The sequence below is a fragment of the Tasmannia lanceolata genome, unplaced genomic scaffold, assembly GCF_043159265.1.
Source record: "Tasmannia lanceolata isolate RefF3 unplaced genomic scaffold, GAP_Taslan_0.1 ptg000003l, whole genome shotgun sequence".
Taxonomy (NCBI): Eukaryota; Viridiplantae; Streptophyta; class Magnoliopsida; order Canellales; family Winteraceae; genus Tasmannia; species Tasmannia lanceolata.
In genome coordinates, this window is record NW_027518680.1 from 38,630,094 (window position 1) to 38,652,376 (window position 22,283).

Consider the following 22,283-nt stretch of genomic DNA (forward strand, 5'->3'; position numbering starts at 1 on the left):
TAGTTGAAGCCATAGCGAAGGAGAAATATTTATAATTAAATCAATCTACTCAGTTGAAAAATTATGTAGGATTTTGTATTTGAAAAATCTCAATCATTCATGCCATTGGCTTTCCCCTTTCGTATGAATGATTGTTGATTAACAAATATAAAGTTATATATAATCAATGTAAATTGGAGAGTGGATTTGATTAATTACTTATAAGGAATGACATCCGTTTGATCTTATTCCTTATTGACTAGTTAATCGAATTTTCAACCCAATTTAAGAGTTGTTTTAATTAATTAATCTAATCCAAACCCATGGTGGATTCTAACCCTGAGTAATCTTTAATATTGAATTAAGGTTTTTACACTATTCCAAATTACTTTTACAATTTTCCAATTAACTTAGGCCCTTAGAATTTTGGTTTTCTAATTAAATTAGATAAGTAGTTAAAAGAGATCATTAGAATCTTGGTACACTTTGCCTAAATTAGGATTTTAAATAAAAAATATCTTAGTTAAATTTGATTCTTAGATTGATTAGAATATACGCTTATATATAGTGTTGGCTCCGAGGTCAAGTCCACGGAAATCCTGAGTCCATTCTAGGCAACATTATATCATAGCTAGTATTCTAATCTGTATAAGAATAGGATTGACAACTAGATTTCTCTTCCCTGAGTTCGACCCGTATTTATACGATCCGTGCACTAGCGGTTATTTAATAAATCTAATAAGTTTTTGGCGCCGTTGCCGGGGAAGAGAGTTGCATTAGAATCTTAATTATTCGAAGTGTTAGATTAGTAGTTATTTTTAGTTTAGTTATATTTTTGATTTCTTGCCTATCCATCTCTCTTACTTGGTTTTCTTGTGTTTATGACCGTAGGTTGGGTGCGGAACTCGACCAATCGATTAGAAAGAGAAAACCGGTTAGAGACGGCAGAAGACATCGAACCAAATCCAAATCAAGTAGTCATGGCGGAAGAACAAGAGCCGCCCAATAGTTTGCGCGATCGCTTCTATCCGGCCCGAACCGCGCAACCTTCTTGCATTAGATTGCCGATTGCGCAGGGCAATAATTTTGAGCTAAAATCATAATTTATTTCTTTGCTTCCTCATTTTCATGGCCTCCCTTCGGAGGATGCTTATTTATTTTTGCATGAGTTTGAAGATGTATGTGCTTTGATTAAGTTGCAACAACTTACCGATGATGCATTGAAGTTGAGGTTTATTATGTTTTCACTCAAAGATGGAGCCAAAAAGTGGCTCTATGGCTTACCAACGAACTCCATCACCACTTGGGAGGAGTTCGCCGTCGCTTTCCTAAAAATATTTTTTCTATTACATAAAACTAATAAGCTTAGGAACGATATTTTACAATTCAAACAAAAGCCATTAGAGTCATTTTCTAAGTTTATGGAGAGGTTCAAAGACCTACTCCAAGAGTGTCCTCACCATGGAATTGATTTGTGGCACGTATGCTAAATTGTTTATGAGGGCATAAATTACCAAACAAAGCAACTTCTTGAGTCCATGTGTCCTAATGGTTTTACATCTTTTACGGATGAGGCCGCGACATGGAACTTCTTACTTGATTTGGCAGAAAAAATAAGAGACTGAGAATCCACTCAAGACGGTGAGAGAGCCACTTCAAGCAAGGGATTTCTAATAGAGGGTGCCGTGGAAAAAGAGGCCCATCTTGATAGCCTAATCAAAAGGCTAGAAGCAATAGTTGTCAAAGGACCTTCACAAGTCGATCAAATTGCACATAATGTTCCCATGTGTAATTGGTGTCAAGCCACAGACCATGTCATGGAAGAGTGTCCAACTCTTGCTAAATTTGGTAATTCTAATGAGAATGTAAGTGCTTTATATTCTAATAATCCTTATTCCAGCACTTATAATCCGGGATGGAGAAATCATCCCAACTTTTCATGGAGTCAAGGTGGGCCATCCAATTTCCAAGGCCAATTCGGCCAACCTAGGCCCACCTTCCCTCCCACTTTTGTTTGGCCATCACCTTCTCCTCCTACTTTTTAAAACCCCATGATTAATAATGTTTCAAATCAGCCCCCTCCGGATTTTCAAAATCAAGGGGAGTCGGCACGAATTGCATCTTTAGAGAAGAACATGGAGCTTTTCATGAGTACCTTCATGACGGGCCAACACAACTTAGAAAAGCAAATTTCTCAACTTGCTATGGCCCTAAGTGAAAGGGAAAAAGGAAAGATGCCAAGTCAACCCATTCCTGACCCAAGGAATGTGGCCATGAATGGGAATCAACAGCCACAGGTGAATCAGTTGAATGCCATGCAATCTAGTTTGTCGCAGCAGGACCTTGCGAATCAATGCAATGCGGTTTATGCTTAGAGGAGTGGAAAAGAATACCACAAAGAGGAGGTCAGCACCGAACCTTCTAAAAATGCGCAAGATCTTCCAAAAGAGGTAAGTGAAGAACCTCCCTCCACAGGCTCAGAAGAGGAGCCCAAACAGGTAAGTACAGAAGAGGTAACTTCTCCCCCTGCACGAGATTTCATTCATAAAGCTCATTTTCCAAGGAGACTTGCTAATAATAAAAAGGTAGATCAAATTGATAAAGTTTTGAATATTTTTAAACAAGTACATGTGAATATTCCTTTGCTTGATGTGATTTCCCAAGTCCCCACATATGCTATAGTTTTGAAAGATCTATGTCCACAAAAGAGAACAACGAATGTACTCAAGAAAGCTTTCTTGGCCGCAAACGTTAGTTCTATTTTGTCCCATCAAATGGTAGCAAAATATAAGGACCTGGCATGTCCCACTATATCATGTACTATTGGAAACACTCAAATTGATCATGCCTTGTTAGATTTGGGAGCTAGTGTAAACCTCATACCGTTTTCGATTTTCAAGCAATTAGGACTAGGTGACCTCAAACCTACCACCGTCACACTTCAATTGGCGGATAGATCAATTAAAACACCAAAAGGTATGGTTGAGGATGTCCTAGTAAAAGTAGGCAATTTCTTATTTCCCGTGGATTTTGTGGTTTTGGATACGTTGCCGGTTGTTAATAACAAGGACCAAATTCCTATCATTCTTGGTAGGCCGTTCCTTGCTACTAGCAATGCTCTCATTAATTGTAGAAATGGATTAATGAAATTGTCTTTTGGAAACACATCGGTTGATTTTAATGTCATTAGATTGGGTAAGCAACCAAATTTTCATGAAGAAATCAATATGTTGCATTCCTTTCCTGACGATATTGTTTCTAATTTTGAAATTGATTTTGATGCAAGATTCCAAGAATGCTTGGTCGAACTAGGAAATGATGGAGATGATTTCTTCTCCAAAGCTTTTGCCATCCAAAACATGGAGCCTATGGGACCATTAGCAACATCTCTTCTAAAGCCATCAATTGAAGAAGCCCCACAGTTGGAGTTGAAGCCATTGCCTTCTCATTTACGTTATGCTTTTTTGGGTGATAATTGTACTTTGCTTGTAATAATTGCTGCGGACCTAACCTCCACTCAAGAGGAGGAACTCATTAAATTGCTAAAACATAACAAGGAAGCCATAGGTTGGACAATGGCCGACATCAAAGGAATTAGCCCTTCGATTGTGCAATATCACATCCATCTCATTGAAGGTTCCAAACCTTCAAGGGAACCTCAAAGAAGGGCTAATCCTGTGATGAAGGAAGCCATACAAAAAGAGATCTTAAAATGGTTAGATAACGGGATCATATATCCCATCTCAGATAGCCAATGGGTGAGTCCCGTCCAAGTAGTGCCTAAGAAGTCGGGAGTCACCCTTATACAATCCGCCACCAATGAACTTATTCATATTCATATTCAAATGGGTTGGCGGGTTTGTATTGACTACCGAAAGCTTAATACCGCTACTTGGAATGATCACTTTCCTTTGCCTTTTATTGATCAAATGTTAGAAAGGTTAGCGGGTCATGAGTATTATTGCTTTCTTGATGGATATTCCAGTTACAACCAAATTCTCATAGCCCCTGAAGATCAAGAGAAAACGGCATTCACATGCCCCTTTGGAACGTTTGCTTATAGACGCATGCCTTTTGGGTTATGCAATGCTCCCGCAACTTTCCAAAGATGCATGATGAGTATCTTTTCTGACATGGTGAAGACCTTCTTAGAGATTTTTATGGATGATTTTTCTATTCATGACTCCACCTATGCCGAATGTTTACATCACTTAAAATTGGTCTTACAAAGGAGTAGAGAAAAGAACCTTATCCTCAATTGGGAAAAGTGTCATTTTATGGTAAAAGAGGGCATAGTTCTAGGTCATGTGATTTCAAAAGAAGGTATTAAGGTTGATAAAGCCAAGGTGGACCTCATTGTCCATCTTCCACCGCCCAAAAGTGTGAAGGATATTCGATCATTTTTGGGTCATGCGGGCTTTTACCGACGCTACATAAAAGATATTTCTAAAATTGCTAGGCCTTCAACCAATTTGTTAGCAAATGATCAAAATTTTGAGTTTTCCAAAGAATGCTTCGATTCTTTTGAGTGTTTGAAAACGGAGTTAACTACGGCTCCCATCATTCAAGCACCCAATTGGACCGAACCGTTTGAAATTATGTGTGATGCTTCCGACTTTGCAATAGGAGCCGTGTTGGGTCAAAAATTCAATAGATTACCGCATGTAATCTATTATGCAAGTAGGACTCTCAATGATGCACAACTCAACTACACCACTACGGAAAAAGAGTTCTTAGCGGTTGTGTTTGCATTAGAGAAGTTTCGGTCCTACTTGATTGGGTCGCATGTGATAATTTATACCGACCATTCGGCAATCAAGTATCTTGTTGGAAAGAATGATGCTAAAGCTCGCCTCATTAGGTGGGTTTTACTTCTTCGAGAGTTTGATTTGGAGATTAGAGATAAAAGGTACGGAAAACTTGGTTGCTGATCACTTGTCTCAACTTCCTAATGCAAAGAATAACGAAGGTCCAATTAATGAAAACTTCCCTGATGAGCAATTATTTGCTATTTCTAGTGAACCATGGTATGCGGATATTGTGAATTACTTGGTTACATGTGCTACACCGGATCATTGGTCCAACCAAGACAAATACCAGTTTCACTCACAGGTAAAGTATTTCTTTTGGGATGATCCTTATCTATTCAAAACTTGTTCGGATCAGATTGTCCGATGATGTGTGCCTGATCATGTGCACCAATCGATTCTATATTTTTGCCATGATCAAGCTTGTGGTGGCCACTTTAGTACAAAGAAAACTGCGCACAAAGTTTTACAATGTGGTTTCTATTGGCCTAATCTCTTTAGGGATTCTTTTGATTTTTGTCAAGCTTGTAGGTCATGTCAATCCTTAGGAAGAGTTACAAAGAGAAATATGATGCCCCTAACCCGATCTTAGTGGTAGAAATCTTCGATGTGGGGTATTGATTTTATGGGTCCGTTTCTCAACTCTTTTGGAAACTTGTATATTTTGTTAGGTGTTGATTACGTGTCAAAATGGATTGAAGCCATTGCTTGCAAATCCAATGACCACAAGGTGGTGGTCAAGTTTCTAAAAGAAAATATCTTTTCGTGCTTCGGTACACCTCGTGCCATCATTAGTGATAGGGGTAAGCACTTTTGTAATAGACCGTTTGAAGCTCTTACGAAGAAATATGATATTACTCATAAGTTGGCCACCCCTTATCATCCTCAAACGAGTGGCCAAGTAGAGGTTTCAAATAGGCAAATAAAGCAAATTTTGGAGAAGACAGCGAATCCAAACCGCAAAGATTGGCCCATTAGATTAGTGGATACTTTGTGGGCTCATAGGATGGCATTCAAGACTGATCTTGGTCAGTCTCCTTACCACCTTGTGTATGGAAAAACTTGTTACCTCTCGGTTGAATTGGTACATAAGCTTTTTGGGCTATTAAGAAACTAAATTTTGATTTGTCTGATGCAGGTAATCATAGAAGACTTCAACTTGCCGAGTTGGAAGAGTTGCGGAATGGTGCCTATGAGAATGCAAAAATCTATAAAGAGAAGACAAAAGCTTTTCATGACTAACATATTTTGAGAAAATCGTTTCAAGAGGGCGAAAAAGTGCTTCTCTACAATTCAAGATTGCATATCTTTCCAGGTAAGTTAAGGTCTCGATGGGATGGACCATACATTGTGCATAAAGTTTTCTCCCATGGTACGGTCGAGGTTCTTAATCCACGCAATGGTGAGTTGTTTAAAGTTAATGGTCAAAGATTAAAGCCGTTTGTTGAGTTGTCAAAGCCGAATATGGAAGAGGTCATGGATCTCCATGAACCTTCCTATTCGAATCATGCCTAAATAAATACGGTACGTACCCTCCTTTCTATTTTTAGTCCTCATGTTTTTATTTCTATTATTACATGCATTGAGGACAATGCATAATTCAAGTATGGGGGGTAGCTTTTAGAAACTTTCCTTTTCTAGTCTCTTATATAATTTAAAGTTAGAAAGTTTCTTTTCTTTTTGTTTTTGGTAATTTTTCTCAAATTGGAAAGAACTTGGTATTCTTAGAAAGAAAGTTGTTTTCCTATTTTAAGAAAGAAAGTTAGTGGATATTTTAATATTAGAATCCGAAAAATTTAGAAATAATACTTTCCTTTCTTAGTTTTGTTTTCTTTTGGAATCTTGCTTTTAAAAGGATTTGAATAAGAAATAGAAGTAGAAACTTGTTTTTTATATGGTACAGTGAAAGTGGAAAGAAAGGTTGAAAAAAAAATGCTATTTTAAGAAAGTTTACCTTTTGATTATAGTTTTGATTTGTAGCCTTTTTTACTTGAGCTATTAAGTCTGAAGGGTTTTTATGCGTAGTTCCTTAAAGCCAACTGGCTTGAGAGCAACTGACTGAAAACTCCATACATGGGTCAATTAGAAAGCTTAATAAATCAAAGCATTGCACGTAATCAAAGGTAAAGCTTGAACTCATATGCATCAATGTCTATGATATATGCAAAATCAAAAGATTAGTCGGACACTGCTAAGTAGCCTGGGTGTCTGGTGCATGCCCTGCATGTCATTCACGCCAAAAGCAGTAGAGGATTACAAAAAGTGAGTTCTATTCTTAGAAAGTAATGGAAAAGTGGAAAGTATGGTGGACCATATAAGATTGCAATTTTTCTATTAAGTTTCGAAATCAAATTTCTTTTATGGTATGATTACATTAGAGGCAAGTTTAAGGGAGCAAAGTAGGACAAATTCAAAATAGGATTCCTTGATTAAAATATTAGTCTAATTTTTCACCTTAGGATGAGATGACAAAATTCAAGTATTGGAGTATCCTAGTTATTCTATTTTGAGTAAAATATTAAAGCAAAGGGAAGAGTTATATTTGGCTTTATTCTATATTTTGAATTTGTAAAAGAAAGTTTTATTTTTAGAAAGTTAAATTTTTAGAATTTTGTGTGTATATTCACTGCAAACACTTACGAGACACAACTCGTCCACTAGGGTAACCTAGGGGTTTAAAGGCTTATTCACATGCTAAGTGCAATCGTGATTCCTGCGAAAATTAGTTAGGATTTTATTTTGTTTCTATTTTTCTTTATTTTCTTCTTATTTGCTTGAGGACAAGCAAAGCTCAAGTATGGGGAATTTGATGAACACATTTATGTGTGAATGGTAGTAGTAGGATGCATGTATATTTTATGTTTTAAGCGATGTACTAAGGTATTTTTGTTGTTTTGTTGTTTCAGGGTTTTTATTAGAATTATGAAGGAAATAGAGCTTAACATATGAAAATAGTGAAGAAATGACCAATTGCCATGAGAATCCAAAGTTCCAAGATGCCTTAGTTGGCTGAATTGGCATGATGCTTTAGTAGGAACAAATTGATAATGCCACACCCCCTTACTTTGCTTTGAAAGATGAAATTTCAAGGATGGATAATGAAAAACAAGAGAAGAGAAAGGATCTTAATTCCAATGGTTGAGATTGAAATGATCAAGAGAGGAGAAAGAAATTATTAGTTGTTTATGTGCATTACAAAGGAAGGGTAGATTTGCCATTTGTGAAAGTATATGGCATGGTTGCAATTCATTCGAAAGATAGGGACAATTTGGTCCTTTCATGCACATATTCCTCAACTTTGAAACTTTCCATTATTTTTCTACTATTTAGAAAGTTGCTTGACAAAATAACTAGAAGGATTTAGACAAACCTTTGGAAAGAAAAAAATAGGAAAGTAACCCATGTGTTTTTTAGAAGAGATATAGAAAGTCCATTCAAGCCTTAATCTTGTCCTTTCATTTGTTTCCTAAGATTAGCTTTTCTATTTCCACCTTACATCTTTTTCAATCCCTTAATTTAGCAACCCTTCTCACCCAAAATCTATATATCAATCTCTCTTGAACTCTCTCCCCTCCTCTTGAATATTTAGTCTCGTCTCGTCTCGTCCCGTCTTCAGCAGTTTTTTTATTTTTTCTAAAACTTCAACGAACCATAACTTCTTCGTCTTAGCTCTGATTCACGCGTGTTCGGATCCGTTGGACTCGTATCGACGAGAGGAATCCGATCAAGGCTTGAAGGAGGACAATGATTTAACCATTGAAGGAGAAAAAGAATAAGTGTTTCTTATTTTGCTCTTTATTTTAAATTACAATTTGATGTATTTTTGCTTTCAATTTCAATTAAAGAAGAGTTCTTTTTGTTTTCTTTTTCCTTCTCAAGTTCTTCATGGCAATTCTCTTCTTTCTACTTTTTATTTTTATTTCTTTGACTTTCTTCATGAGTAACTAAATCCTATATACTTAGGGTTTAGATGAAGCCATGGCGAAGGAGAAATATTTATAATTAAATCAACCTACTCAGTTGAAAAATTGTGTAGGATTTTGTGTTTGAAAAATCCCAATCATTCATGCCATTGGCTTTCCCCTTTCGTATGAATGATTGTTGATTAACAAATATAAAGTTTTATATAATCAATGTAAATTGGAGAGTGGATTTGATTAATTACTTATAAGGAATGACATCCCTTTGATCTTATTCCTTATTGACTAGTTAATCGAATTTTCAACCTAATTCAAGAGTTGTTTTAATTAATCAATCTAATCTAAACCCATGGTGGATTCTAACCCTAAGTAATCTTTAATATTGAATTAAGATTTTTACACTATTCCAAATTACTTTTGCAATTTTCCAATTAACTTAGGCCCTTAGAATTTTGGTTTTCTAATTAAATTAGACAAGTAGTTAAAAGAGATCATTAGAACCTTGGTACACTTTGCCTAAATTAGTATTTTAAATAAAAAAGATCTTAGTTAAATTTGATTCTTAGATTGATTAGAATATACGCTTATATATAGTGTTGGCTCCGAGGTCAAGTCCACGGAAATCCTGAGTCCATTCCAGGCAACATTATCTCATAGCTAGTATTCTAATCGGTACAAGAATAGGATTGACAACTAGATTTCTCTTTCCTGAGTTCGACCCGTATTTCCACAATCCGTGCACTTGCGGTTATTTAATAAATCTAACAGCCATTATGACATGAAATTTATGTATATGACACAAGACCTCAAAGCAACACATTAGTCCATAAAAGCTAATCAATTTGGTTTGCTAGCATCAAAATAAGAAGGTAAGGTGAATGATTAACCCATGGGAACCCTTGGGCTTACAATGACCGTCAGATCATCTTACCCCTAATCACATCATGTATGTACAAGTCCTTTCTTTGTAACTACATCTACTGAGTTGAGTCATACGGGAGGTGGACACCACTCACCCCCTTGACCCACTCTTGGTATACCATTTTGGTCAAGCAGTGTTTAGACTCCAAATGCATTTGTAAAATCCTTTGAAAACAATTCAATATTTCATAAAACTTTCTGATTAACATTTTATCAAATCCGCCTGGCTAGGCTATTTAATAGACCTACCGCTCTGACAAAATTGTAGATGTCAATCCCAAAAATTTAGGGCGAAGAATCCCTTGTTGAGTATCACTATTGGTCTCGAGGGTTTGCTCTAGGATATAGCTCTATCCAAATGTGAATCTAAACTAGAATCACTATGAGATAGACAACACCCTAGAACGGGCCGAATGACCAATAAGATCCCTCAGGTCTAAGGACATGTGAAAGGTTCTGTTTGGAAGAACAACTTAATACTTTCTTGTCCAGAAGTTGTTCTTTATTTGATCTGGTTCGGTTGCGCGATCCAATCGTCGCACCTACTCTTTCTTGCTTAGGGTCCACTACCCAGATGACCGAGATAAGTCACCTCACGACACGTGCATGTAGGCAAGACTGGTAATAGTTGTATACAGAAAAAGATGTCCAGTCTCTTTCTCAACTAGGAACTATTAAGGCTTGCATAGAACCAAGATGCCTCTTGGATCTGTGAATCCTTTGAGCATGGCATTTCTACAATGCTACCTAAGGGCGAATATGTGTCAATAAACAAGCACATCATACACATTCATTAATATAATTACCCATTCATGACATGAAATAAACCTTTATTAATTAATAAATGCCATTCTACTGGCTTTTGAGGGCACATACTCTAACAAGTATTTCATGCAATATTCAAGTATCATGATCCAAAACATGCTCTAGAGATGAGTAGTCATAAAGAATTATCCCTTAAATAAGGAAAGGGAAAAGTTATCAGCACTACTGTACTTTGATGAGGGCACTCCTCACTTTATTAAAAGTACGGTATGGCCCGCACCATAGGATGATCCAAACCATCCATTAGATGAGCCACAACCTAAATAGGTTGTGCCCCAAACATCATTTCCATCGGTTGATCCTAACCCTCTGATCTATAGAGGGTTAGGAGGGTTAGGATCAACATATGGAAATGATTTTTTGGGGCCAATCTATTTAGGCTGTGGCCCATTTAATGAACGATTTGGATCATCCTATGGTGCGGGCCATACCGTACTTTTAATAAAGTGAGGAGTGCCCTGATCAAAATACAGTAGTGCTAAAAACATTTCCCTAAGGAAAATCTATATATCTATATATAGAGAACAAGTTGTAGCCCTATGGAAGGAAACTTTACAGGCAAAATAAGTACTAGCCTTATGGAAGGAAACAGTATAGGTCTGAACAACCATTAACACATAAAAAGTCGTAGCCTTAAAGAAGGAAACCATATAGGCAAAGCATGTACTACCCTTATGGAAGGAAACCATACAGGTTAAAACAAGAATTAGCAAATTCAACAAGTATTTAATAAAGCATATCACAGTAGTCAATCTTGTGTAAATACATAATTTAGTGTGAAGTGGAGGTTGTTATTGTGAATTCATTGTTCATTATCATAAGTCCTTTAAATTGAGGTTTGAGGTGTTTTAATGTTTTAAGTTTTTTAAGTAGATAGCGCTTGATATCATGAGCACCAATTGCAGTCCCTGCAGGCAAAATTTCTCAACCATGATCCCCATGATCAAGTTCAAAAGAAACACGGGATCAAGGAAGAGAATCTCATCAACAATCCCTCGATCAAGTTCAAAAGAAACCATGGGGTCGTGAAAAAGTGGCTTCACACCCGCGCTAAAGTGGACGCAAGCACTACCGGCCAAAACCTATGTAAGCGAGGCATGATCCCCGCGATCGAGTTCGAAAGAACCCCAGGACAATGTAATGATCCAGTAATCTTGCAATAAGAACTAAATCTACAAAGAATATGCTGGATCTAAAAGATCCCATGAAGTCCAATCCTAAATATTCCAATCACATATATTCTAATCCCAACACTCCAATTTCAAGAGAGAAAAATAAAATAGAATTTATCACTAAACTTGATTCTTCTAAAAATTATAGCAAATGACATCCAAAATCTGTAACAGATTTGGGGGACCCCAACTCCTTCGTTTCTCGGCGGAATCAATCAAGATTGGTCCCGTTGGAAAGCTTGGGACGAGAGCTTTCCAAAACGACCAACTCCATTGCCGGAACTTCACCGGACGATGGAAATAGAAGAGACGTCCCGATAAGACCCTAATATGCAATCAAGGAGGTTAACGCATAAACTCATACTCTGAAGTCTAAACGTGTTCCTTACATTGGATTGATCTCTCCGCATCCCAATGATCTCCGATGGCCCTTGTCTTTCTGCTTCAGTCTCTCCTCTTTGGTTTTGTCTTTCTTCTAAAGAATATTTGTGTACGTTTAGTATTTATTCTAAGATTAACAAACTATAAAGTTTAACTTTTATTTTTTACAAAAATACCCCTTTCTCAAAACGAATTTACATGAGGAAGATGTGGGGTATTCGATATTTGATCTCAAATAGGTGGCGCCGCAATTGATATTTGATCAAACAGCAGCCAGTTTTTAAGAGGCTTCTGTTGGATCAAATATTAAGGGTGTCACCCTCGGGCACCATATAACTTTTAGTTGTATTTTAGTCTTTCATTAAACAAATCCTTGTCAAGAATGCAAAACAAGTTTGCGATACATCGGGGATAAAACTTACTTTTAGAAAATCGGCTTTGAGGTCGGTTTTATACAGCCACCAAAGGTATGCGTCTTGGTACGAGCATTACTAAAGCATCATCCGTACACTAGAGAACCCTAATTTATATTATTTCCCCTGGTCAGATTTCAGTCTTCTCGCTTTGGATCCCATCCCTTCATTTCCTCTCTCTCTCTCTCTCCTCCCCCGCCCCGCCCCGCCCCCCCCCTCTATTTATCTCTCTCTCTCTCTATCTCTCTCTCTCTCTCTCTCTCTCTCTCTCTCTCTCTCTCTCTCTCTCTATTTATCTTGCAGAACCGCTTTCTTTTTCTCCCTCCCTTTGCCCCTCTCTCTTTCTCTCTCTCATTTTCTTGTGTAAAAGAAGTTTTTATCCACCCCTAGTCTTGATTTGATCCATAGACATGTCGAGCTGCATCGATGCTGCTTCGGAACAAGTTTGCTACATCCCTTGCAACTTCTGCAATATCATTTTAGCGGTATATGATCAGGACTTCCTTTTCAATGAATTTCTTCTTTCGATTTTCACGGATTTTCAGCACTTAGATTTCAGCACTTAGATCTGATGAAAATCTCCTATGGTTAGATTTTGGGAAGTATTTGTACTTTATTTTCATTATTTGTTGTGGCCATTTTTTAACCCTCATGTCTCCATCGCTTGAACTTTTTTCTTGTTTCTTTTTCTCTCTATGTCAAAGATAAGTCATGCTACATTCTACCACACACACACACGCATACACACAGAGAGAAAGAGAGATCTTTCTGCTAACATGGTTTTCTTTTTATGGGAAGACTAAAAAATGAGAAAAATTGATGATGACATCTTCACTATTGCTGGATTTGTTTCTCTGTTGCACACCTTCTCTTACCAAAAAAAGATAACCTGAACTTTCTAAAGTAGGAACCGTAATGCAAAACAAAATGAATGATTTTCTAAAGAGAGAAGGAAGAAAAATACACTGTAATTTTCTTTCTAATTCTCATCTTAGCAGGGAGTGGAAATACTTCAAAAAACATGAAACTTCTCTCATCTAAAGTATTTTTTATGCAAAACAAAATGATTGATTTGTTTTATGATGTATGTAACCGAATTACCAACTTACGGCAACTGGAAAAAGGATGAAAAGAAAGGAAACAAAGACATTTGGTATTTGCTTCTGTCATAGTAGAAATAAAGGGAAAAAAAATTCTACCTTTCCGACTTTTTTTGTTCTTTTATTTCATTTGCCCATTTGATGGAAACCAAAATGAGAGGATCAAAACAAGAAATTCAACTGATAACTCATGAATTTGGTGGAAAACAAGAGTTTGGTGTTGATGTTGAGGGCTGATTTCCGAAGGAGCAAAAAAGAAAAACAAAAGTTGTTCGATTTTTGTTCTTCCCAACTTCTTAAGAAGAGGAAGAAATGGGTTGTCAACATACCCCAAAAAATAAAAAACATCACACACTAAAGAGTAGTTTTATAATTCCTGAATAAAAAAATAAAGTAAAAGAAGAACCATTAAAATATTGTGGTTTTGACCACATTTCTGATAACCCTTTTTTCTTTTTCATTTGGCTTTCACCTTTTCTTTTTCAGGTGAGCGTTCCATGCAGCAGTATGTTTGATATCGTGACCGTCCGATGTGGACATTGCACCAATCTATGGTCCGTGAACATGGCAGCCGCTTTGCAGTCACTGACATGGCAAGAAATACAGGTGTAGTGAAAGCTAGGGCTTGTTTTCATCTTTTTACGAGATGAATCTATGTCTTAAATCTAGACCTAGCTTTTCTAACCTAGGGTTTCAGTGGGTTTTACTTCTTTTGAGGAGAGAGCGAACTTTCAATTCGGGCTGGAAAATGATTTGAGTTTTTCGATGCCTGTAAACCTAAAAGCCGCCTTCAGAAACCTATTTCTTGTTTTCATTGTGGGAATTTTCGGCTGCAGGTTTTTTTACCGTCAGGTTCTGCTCTGGCCAAGGATAGTATTTTCTAGGGATTTAGTTGCTTTTATCACTTGATTTGATTGATGGGAAATGTGAGCTCGAAGGTTATGTGAGTCTTTCTAATCAGTCTCTGTCCACCTTGGTGAAACACATCTGATAACATGATTTGATTTGAGACTCAACCCTGGAGAGAGGATCTTTTTATCTTTCTTACATCTGTCTATTGTAACTGATTTCATTCATCTCGATTTCTACTCTTTTTATTTTTCTTACAACTGTCCATTGTTACAAGTGAAACAAAGTTATTTACTCTTCAACCACTTCTGGTTTTCTAGGGTTATTGGTTTTGCACCTCTCTCTATATTGTAGTTGTAGGATTTTAGTCGAAGAGTACTTCAGAGAGAATTACCCTCTGCAATTTATTCGGGCCACATTTTATGTTTCTCTTTCCCCTAACACTATTCAGGCATTGTAAGATCACTCCTTCAATATTCTATATATTCAGTATAAAATTTATTCAGGCTTTTGGTAGATCATCCCTCCAGTTATTATATGTTCTTAAGCCTAATAAAATAATTTATGTGAACTATAACTTATTTCCTCTTTGTCGAGTAACAGACCCCAAACATCACCTGCCCGGACTACAGAATAGACCTGGCATCTTCTTCTCGATGCAACAAGGTGACAATGCGAGCATCGACAAATAATGAGGAAAGGATTGTCGTAAATCGCCGTGAGTTTTCTTCTTCTTCTTCTTCATATTGATATCTACCTTTCCGAAGCTCCTATATTTTAATTGCAAGAGCTATTTCAAAGTAGCTGACCACTTCTAGGATTCTTTACCCTTAAGCGGCTTTTATCTTGTTCTAATCCCTCCATGCAGCCCCAGAAAAGAGACAGCGGGTTCCGTCTGCATACAATCAGTTCATAAAGTAATGAGTTTTCTGCCATCCTCTTCAATACTTGTATACATATTTTGACATCAAACGTCTCTAATAAATTACACGTAAATGTGGGGTGCAGAGAAGAGATTCAGAGGATCAAGGCCAATAACCCGGATATAAGTCACAGGGAAGCATTCAGTACTGCAGCGAAGAATGTGTGTAGTTGTATTCTATTAAATAGAAATGTAGGTTTATTTCCATCTACACATGCAATCTTGTATGATGCTTACTTCTCTTTTTTGCATCCTCTCTTTTCTAGTGGGCACACTTCCCTCACATTCATTTCGGATTAATGTTGGAGAGCAACAATCAAGCAAAACTGGACGAGGTAAGTACTTGGCATCCAAATTTTGAAGACTTCTACATTTTGTTACCTTTTTAATACTAATTTTAATCATAGTTTCTTTGGATAATAATTAATTTTTTATGACGGAAGAGACAGTTTTTTACTTCCCCTTAATGTTGTTATTTACTATATGAGGAAAAATGTTTGTCGTAATTTTGCACATGCTCCAAGTGAAAGTATTCAAGTGCATTGACAAAATTAAAATGAATTTTTTTTGTTTTATTGGTACATATGTAATTGATGCTTTTGTTCTTGCATTCAATATGTATTGACCAAAATCACTGTGGGAGGTGACTAATGGGAGTTAATCCAAGATTTTTTTAACAGAAACTAACTAGTTGTAGGTAATATAGAAGTATGTGAGCTTAAACATTAAAATGATTAAAAGCAAAAGCTGTTCTTGCATGCTTGATGCCCATTGAATGAAGTCTATGTTATACATTGGTTTGGAAAAAGATGCGATTGACATGTTATAACATCATCAGTAGCACTATTTTAGAAAAAATCTAACTATTAAAAGGAAAATCATTTCCGTTTATTCGTGAAGATGGTTTAAAGTTTAGGCACTATTGCACAACTGTGAAGAGTAAGGGTAGAATAGGAGAAGACTAAATTTCATGAATTCTATGATGCAATTAACCACTATACCATCAACTCCGTGCCATTTTAATTAACAAAATTAAACATAGCATCTGACTATTATTGTTCAATTGGAGGAAAATCCTATTTCCGTTCATTGATGAAGATGGTTAAAAGTTTAGGCACTCTTACACAAGTGTGAAGGATAAGGGAAGAACAAAATACGACTAAATCACAAGAATTCCATGGTGCAATTCACTATTATACCGTCAACTCGTTGCCATTTTCGCAAAAAATAATGATTAACACCTGACTAAATTATTGTCCAATGTGAGGAAAATCCTATATAGACTTGAAGAAGTCCCACTCGTGGAATCTACTTTACACATGAATTTAATGTGATACATTATATTCAGTCACAACTAGTGATTGAGTTTACACTATCGTTGGTGTTGAAAAGGAAATAATTTTAATTAATCTTCATTGCTCGCTATCAGTCCTAATCATTGCTTATATAGAGCACTAAGGATAAGCATGGGAAGATAATGATTAGGATAAAATCTACTACTTTATTTATTATAACATGCCCCCCTCTAACGTATGTGGATTTAAAATCAATAGATGTTTGATTCAAATAGTAGAGGAAAAACCTATTTCCGTTCATTGATGAAGATGGTTTGATGTTTAGGCACTCTTACACAAGTCTGAAGGATAAGGGAAGAACAAAATACAACTAAATTACAAGAATTCCATGGTGCAATTCACTATTATATCATCAACTCCTTGACATTTTTTGCAAAAAATAATGATAACACCTGACTAAATTTTTGTCCAATGTGAGGAAAATCCTATATAGACTTGAAGAAAGACCCCTCGTGGAATCTACTCTACATGCGAACTGAAATTGATACATTATTTTTAGCAACAACTATGATTGAGTTTACACTATCATTGTTGTTGAAAAGGAAATATTTTTCACTAATCTTTTTTGTTCGCAATCAGTCCTAATCATTGCTTATATAGATATAGAGCACTAAGGAGATAAGCAAGGGAAGATAAAGATAACGATAAAATCTACTACTTTATTTATTCTAAAAAGCCCCCTCGAACGTATGTGGATTTAAAATCAAAATATGTTTGATTCAAATAGTTTTCCCCAATAAGAAATGTAAGTAGAATCTTTCAATTCAACGCGCACAGGAAAATCATGAGATCTTGTTCTGATTTATATTATTGCCAATGATGCTAATCGAGGTGTTGCTTCGAAAATAAGCTGAGTAGAGGATTTACAAAATCAAATGTCTCATAATAGATCATTGCTTCAGGGATGGATGTGCCTTGAACCTCGTTAGGGAACTCATCATGCGTCGATTTTGGATACCAATCCTCATAGAAATGGAACACTATAGACTAGTACCTCAATAGGCAAGAAAGGGCTTCAATTGGTGAGTCATCATGGATTGCTATTGGGTATTCACCCTCATGGAAGCTATAAGTACCCTATAAGACACCCGACTCAAGGAAAACAAGTTGCCTCATCTGGAAAGAGATCAAATTTATAGCATGCAAATCAACTAAAATATACCAAAGAGAAGGGTAGGGTTAAAAAATATGAAAGATCAACAGAAACTTTCCACACATGTTCTTTATGATACCTTTATTCTCTTTTAATATTCTTTTCATAAAATTGCCGATGATTCGGAGACCTTGCCAAGGCTGTGATGACTAGGAGCGATCGAGACAGAGGACAGTACTGGTGTCGTCGAGGGTTTTGTCATGGGAAGCAGTGAGATCAGTGTTCTCACTTTTCTTTGTCTATTGCTATCGCAAGATGATGATCTTTGTGGCGAGCGATTATTGATCAAGATGTATGTTAGTCGGCACAGTTGAAGATGATCAAGTCAAAGAAGCTCGTGGTCACAATGAAGAGACGTCAAGTCATTTCTGTAACCAAGAACCACCTGCTGGAAGCAGGGTTGCCCTTTGATCCATGAAGATGACAGTCAAGATACGACCGCTAATCCAAGTGAAGCACACATATTTACGTCAAAATTGAAATCACATCAATATAATTACGATGAGCATGGTTAGGTTTATAGCCAGGCGAAACCTTGATACCAAGCTACGATGGATAGGGAAACCGAGTACCTAGAGGTATCGAGATGATGGCTGCCATGTGAGATCCAAGAATCAATAAGATAAAATTCATGGCTGGAAATGACATTTTGAGCCCCCTTTTTGTTATCTTTGTCTGCTTCTTCATATGCCATGGTGGATGATCGATCGAAAAATGTTTGGAGTTTTCTTCAAGAAATAGGCGCAATCAGAATGTGATGTGTAGTGGTAAAGAAAGTATTTCCATTTTGTGCCTAAGTTAAAAATGAAATAGGGTCGGGTTGAAGCAAGATTGGTCATCCGCCGTAGAACAAAATCATCGGCGTTGTGATCAGCTCAAGTTCCAATAGACATACATTAATATTATGAAACGAAAATAATTTCTAATAAACTTTGGTGCATGTAATAAACCCTAATTAATGCTCATATATAGCACTTACGGGATAAGCATAGGAAGATAAAGACATGCATAGGGAGAACAATAATCCTAATCTAATCTAGCTGCCTGCATGATCTTTTTAGTTACCTAATTTAGTACTTTATTTTCCAATGATCATGTCTTACAAGCTCTGATTTTTTCTAATCCGTTCCATAAAAAATTGAAAGACAGTTTATGTCTTATTCATTCTTTATTTACCTACTAATTATCATCTAGTGCTTTGTTGAATGTTGATGTCTGTTAATAGCCCCGATACTTTAGCTTTGTATGAGGGAGCAAGAGTATCCTTATTGTATGTAAATTATTAAAAAATATTTTGTATTCGTGTAAAAAATGTATGGATGTCATGATACGAGTGGAAACTCATATCCTTATGTTTGTTGAAACAGTTTTTGTTATTAGGCATATAACAAACATTTTACATTTACATTCTCATGGGCTAGTTCGAACCTTTAAGAGTAATATGTTCTAATTCTGTTATCCATCATAAGTTGGTAAGTAATTAACTTGAGCATCGTGTGCAGGGGTCTGAGAAACATCTGATGACAAAGGCAGCAATCTGGAACAAGTGATTGAATTTATATCATTAGATGACTTCAATCACATCAAAGTCTCGAAAGTCAAGCAAAGCCTTCATTCTATCCACATGTTTAATTTAGTTATATTAGATGAAAACTTTTGTTTATTTTCAACAAATTTATTATGATTCGAACCTGGTGTTGTTCTTTATTTGTATTGATGCGGTTTCCATCTATCATGCTTAACCATCTTGCACTTTCAGAAGAATGAGAAAACTAAAGTAATTCTCGTGAATGGGGATTTAATGCTGAAAATAAGGATCAATTACCAATGGGGGACAAAATTTAGGTGGAATTATCAACAGAACCCTTGCTTTTCAGAAATTATCAACGAGGGACAAAAGAGGTCTTGTCATTAAAAGTTGGACGAAAATGCCCTTTTCTTAAGCAACAGGTTTTGCTTTTCCACTTTTCCCTCTTCTATCTTCTTTCCCTCTTTTTTTTTTACTTTTTCATTTTCAACTTTGTTTTTTTACCTTACCAGTCATCTTCTTCATCATTTAGCCACCATTGGAGGCGGGAAAACTCGAAAATTTGAAACGTGAGTTCATTCCCATCTATCTCTCAATATCTAGGTTTTATTTTTCATTTGTTTTAGCGTTTTGCATTTCTCCTTCTTCCTTTCAATGGAGGATGAGGAAGATGAATCATAGGGTAGAAAGAAAAAAATGTGAAAATGAACGAATCAAAAACAGGAAGTAAAAACGTGTTCATAAGGGACTTGATAAGCCCATTCGGAATTTGGTAACCCCATTTTGATACTAGATCACCCCAACCCCCTAGACTTGAAAAAACCCTTCCAAAACTCCAGTACCCTTGGGCAATTTTAAGGGACTTGATAAGCCCATTCGTAAATTGGTAACCCTATTTTGATACTAGATAACCCCAATCCCAAATACTTGAAAAACCCCTTCCAAAACTCTAGTACCCTCCGCCAATTTTCAGGGACTTGATAAGCCCATTCCGAAATTGGTAACCCTATTTTGATACTTGATAACCCCAATCCCAGAGACTTGAAAATCCCTTCCAAAACTCCAGTACCCTCGGCCAATTTTCAAGGACTTGATAAGCCCATTCAGAAATTGGTAACCCCATTTTTTATAATAGAAAACCCCAATCCCAGAGACTTGAAAACCCCCTTCCAAAACTCTAGTACCCTTGGCCAATTTTCAGGGACTTGATCACCCCATTTGGAAATTGATAAGCCCATTTTTTATACTAGATAACCCTAATCATAGAGACTTGAAAACCTCCTTCCAAAACTTCAGTACCCTCGGCCAATTTTCAAGCACTTGATAAGCCCATTCAAAAATTGGTAACCCTACTTTTGAGAGTTACTAACCCCTTTCAAGAGAGTTGATAAACCCCTTCTACTACAAAACCCCCTTGTCTTCCAAAAAAGTGAGTGAAGCCATCCATGCATTATCTCCAGAACTCACCCTAAAATACAAATCGCTTAAACCCTAAACAAGATAAATCAGAAATAGAGGAATGAAAAATAGTGCAAAATCCTAAAAAAAAAGAAAAACAAAACCTAAATGAGATAGATGGTAAGAACTCAACATTCAAGTTTTCAAGATTTGCCAGCAACAATGGTGGCTGAACAAGGAGGAAGATAACTAGTAGGGTAAAAAATCAAAAAGGTGATAATGGAAAAGTAAAAGAAGAGGGAAGAATGAAAAAACAAGATCAAAATGTGTTGTAAATGCCAAAGGGCATTTTCGTCCAGCTTTTACTGACAATACCTCTTTTGTCCCTCATTGATAATTTTTGAAAAGCATGGGTCCTGTTGATAATTTTGCCTAACGTTTGTCCCCCATTGGTAATTGTTCCCTAAAAATAATTCTCAATTACGATTTGTCCCTATCATTGTTTCTTAATTAGGATTAAAATGCAATCAGAATTTATTGAAGCTTCACTAGGAATTACATTTGCAATGAGGTACTAATTATCAAGGCCCTGTTTGTTAAATAAACGTAAGTTTGGGTACAATATTCAGTTTTGGACTCACGACTGCTTCTCAAAATCAAGGAAAATAAAAAGCAGAGCCTATGTTTGGACCTAACGTCAACAACGTTCAGTTAACGAAACCTCCATTGTATCTATCTCTCGAAGAGACTGGAATCAATCCAATCACTTGGGCCCTATTTGTTTTGGATTTTTGTGAACCAATTTTGAGACTGAAACTGATTATTGGACTAAAATTTAGATATTATTTGAGTCCCATAATAATTTTTGGACTCATAATCACTTTACAAAATCTAAAACAAACAGTGCCTAAGGATACATGATCTATCTGTTAATGTCTTTTAAGCTAAAAAAAACAGTGCCCAAGGATATTTTTTTGTTCTTTAAAAAAAATATAATATACATCCAAGTGGTTGAGGTGGGGGTGTTTTTGTCCCAAGTTGAAAATTGACAGGAGTCATCTTTTGAAGAAAGTCTTTTATTAGGAAACTTGATGGAAGGTAAAAACTTCCTAGTCCAATAAGATTAGGATACACGAAATTTAGGAATTATGGGACTCTTAAAGGAAATCTATAAACTCACGTTAAACACAAAACGTGCAAAACTCTACCCTAAAGAAAAAAACTTTGGAACGTAGAGTTTTGAAGAGAGAAAAAGTGTTCTTCCCCAAAAGCTATGTGAATTAAATTAATTTTCTTGTTTGTATCTTAATAATCTACTTCAAATCAGTAGTTTTAGATTAAATAAATAAACAAAAACAAGATTTATTCTTAGATCGTGGTTAGATTGGGAGAAATAATGGATTTTCGAAAGACCTAATGTTAGTTTATATTAATCTGCCTGGAATCTAGGTCCGAGCTCTGTTACAACTTAAAATAGAAGGTCCTATGATTTGATTTAGGTTTTGATGTGTTCTGTAAAATTTTAGCGTTTCGACTCTTCTTTCAAATGGCTTTGGTTT

The 22,283-nt window shown here is 36.2% G+C and overlaps 1 protein-coding gene and 1 non-coding gene across 2 annotated transcripts; one reads left to right on the plus strand and one right to left on the minus strand.

Moving 5' to 3' along the window:
• Positions 1-1,340: 1,340 nt before the first annotated feature.
• On the minus strand, positions 1,341-1,447 carry LOC143870170 (small nucleolar RNA R71). Its single transcript, XR_013244963.1, has one exon. It is a non-coding gene; the product is annotated as a small nucleolar RNA R71 (small nucleolar RNA).
• An 11,245-nt stretch (positions 1,448-12,692) lies between these two features.
• Positions 12,693-19,505, plus strand: YAB5 (plant-specific transcription factor YABBY family protein). The gene is made up of 7 exons (XM_077373260.1): positions 12,693-12,904; positions 14,006-14,125; positions 14,972-15,086; positions 15,237-15,285; positions 15,377-15,452; positions 15,557-15,625; positions 19,301-19,505. The coding sequence occupies exons 1-7, from the start codon at positions 12,830-12,832 to the stop codon at positions 19,346-19,348; spliced, it is 552 nt and encodes a 183-aa protein (XP_077229375.1). The 5' UTR covers positions 12,693-12,829; the 3' UTR covers positions 19,349-19,505.
• Positions 19,506-22,283: the final 2,778 nt, after the last annotated feature.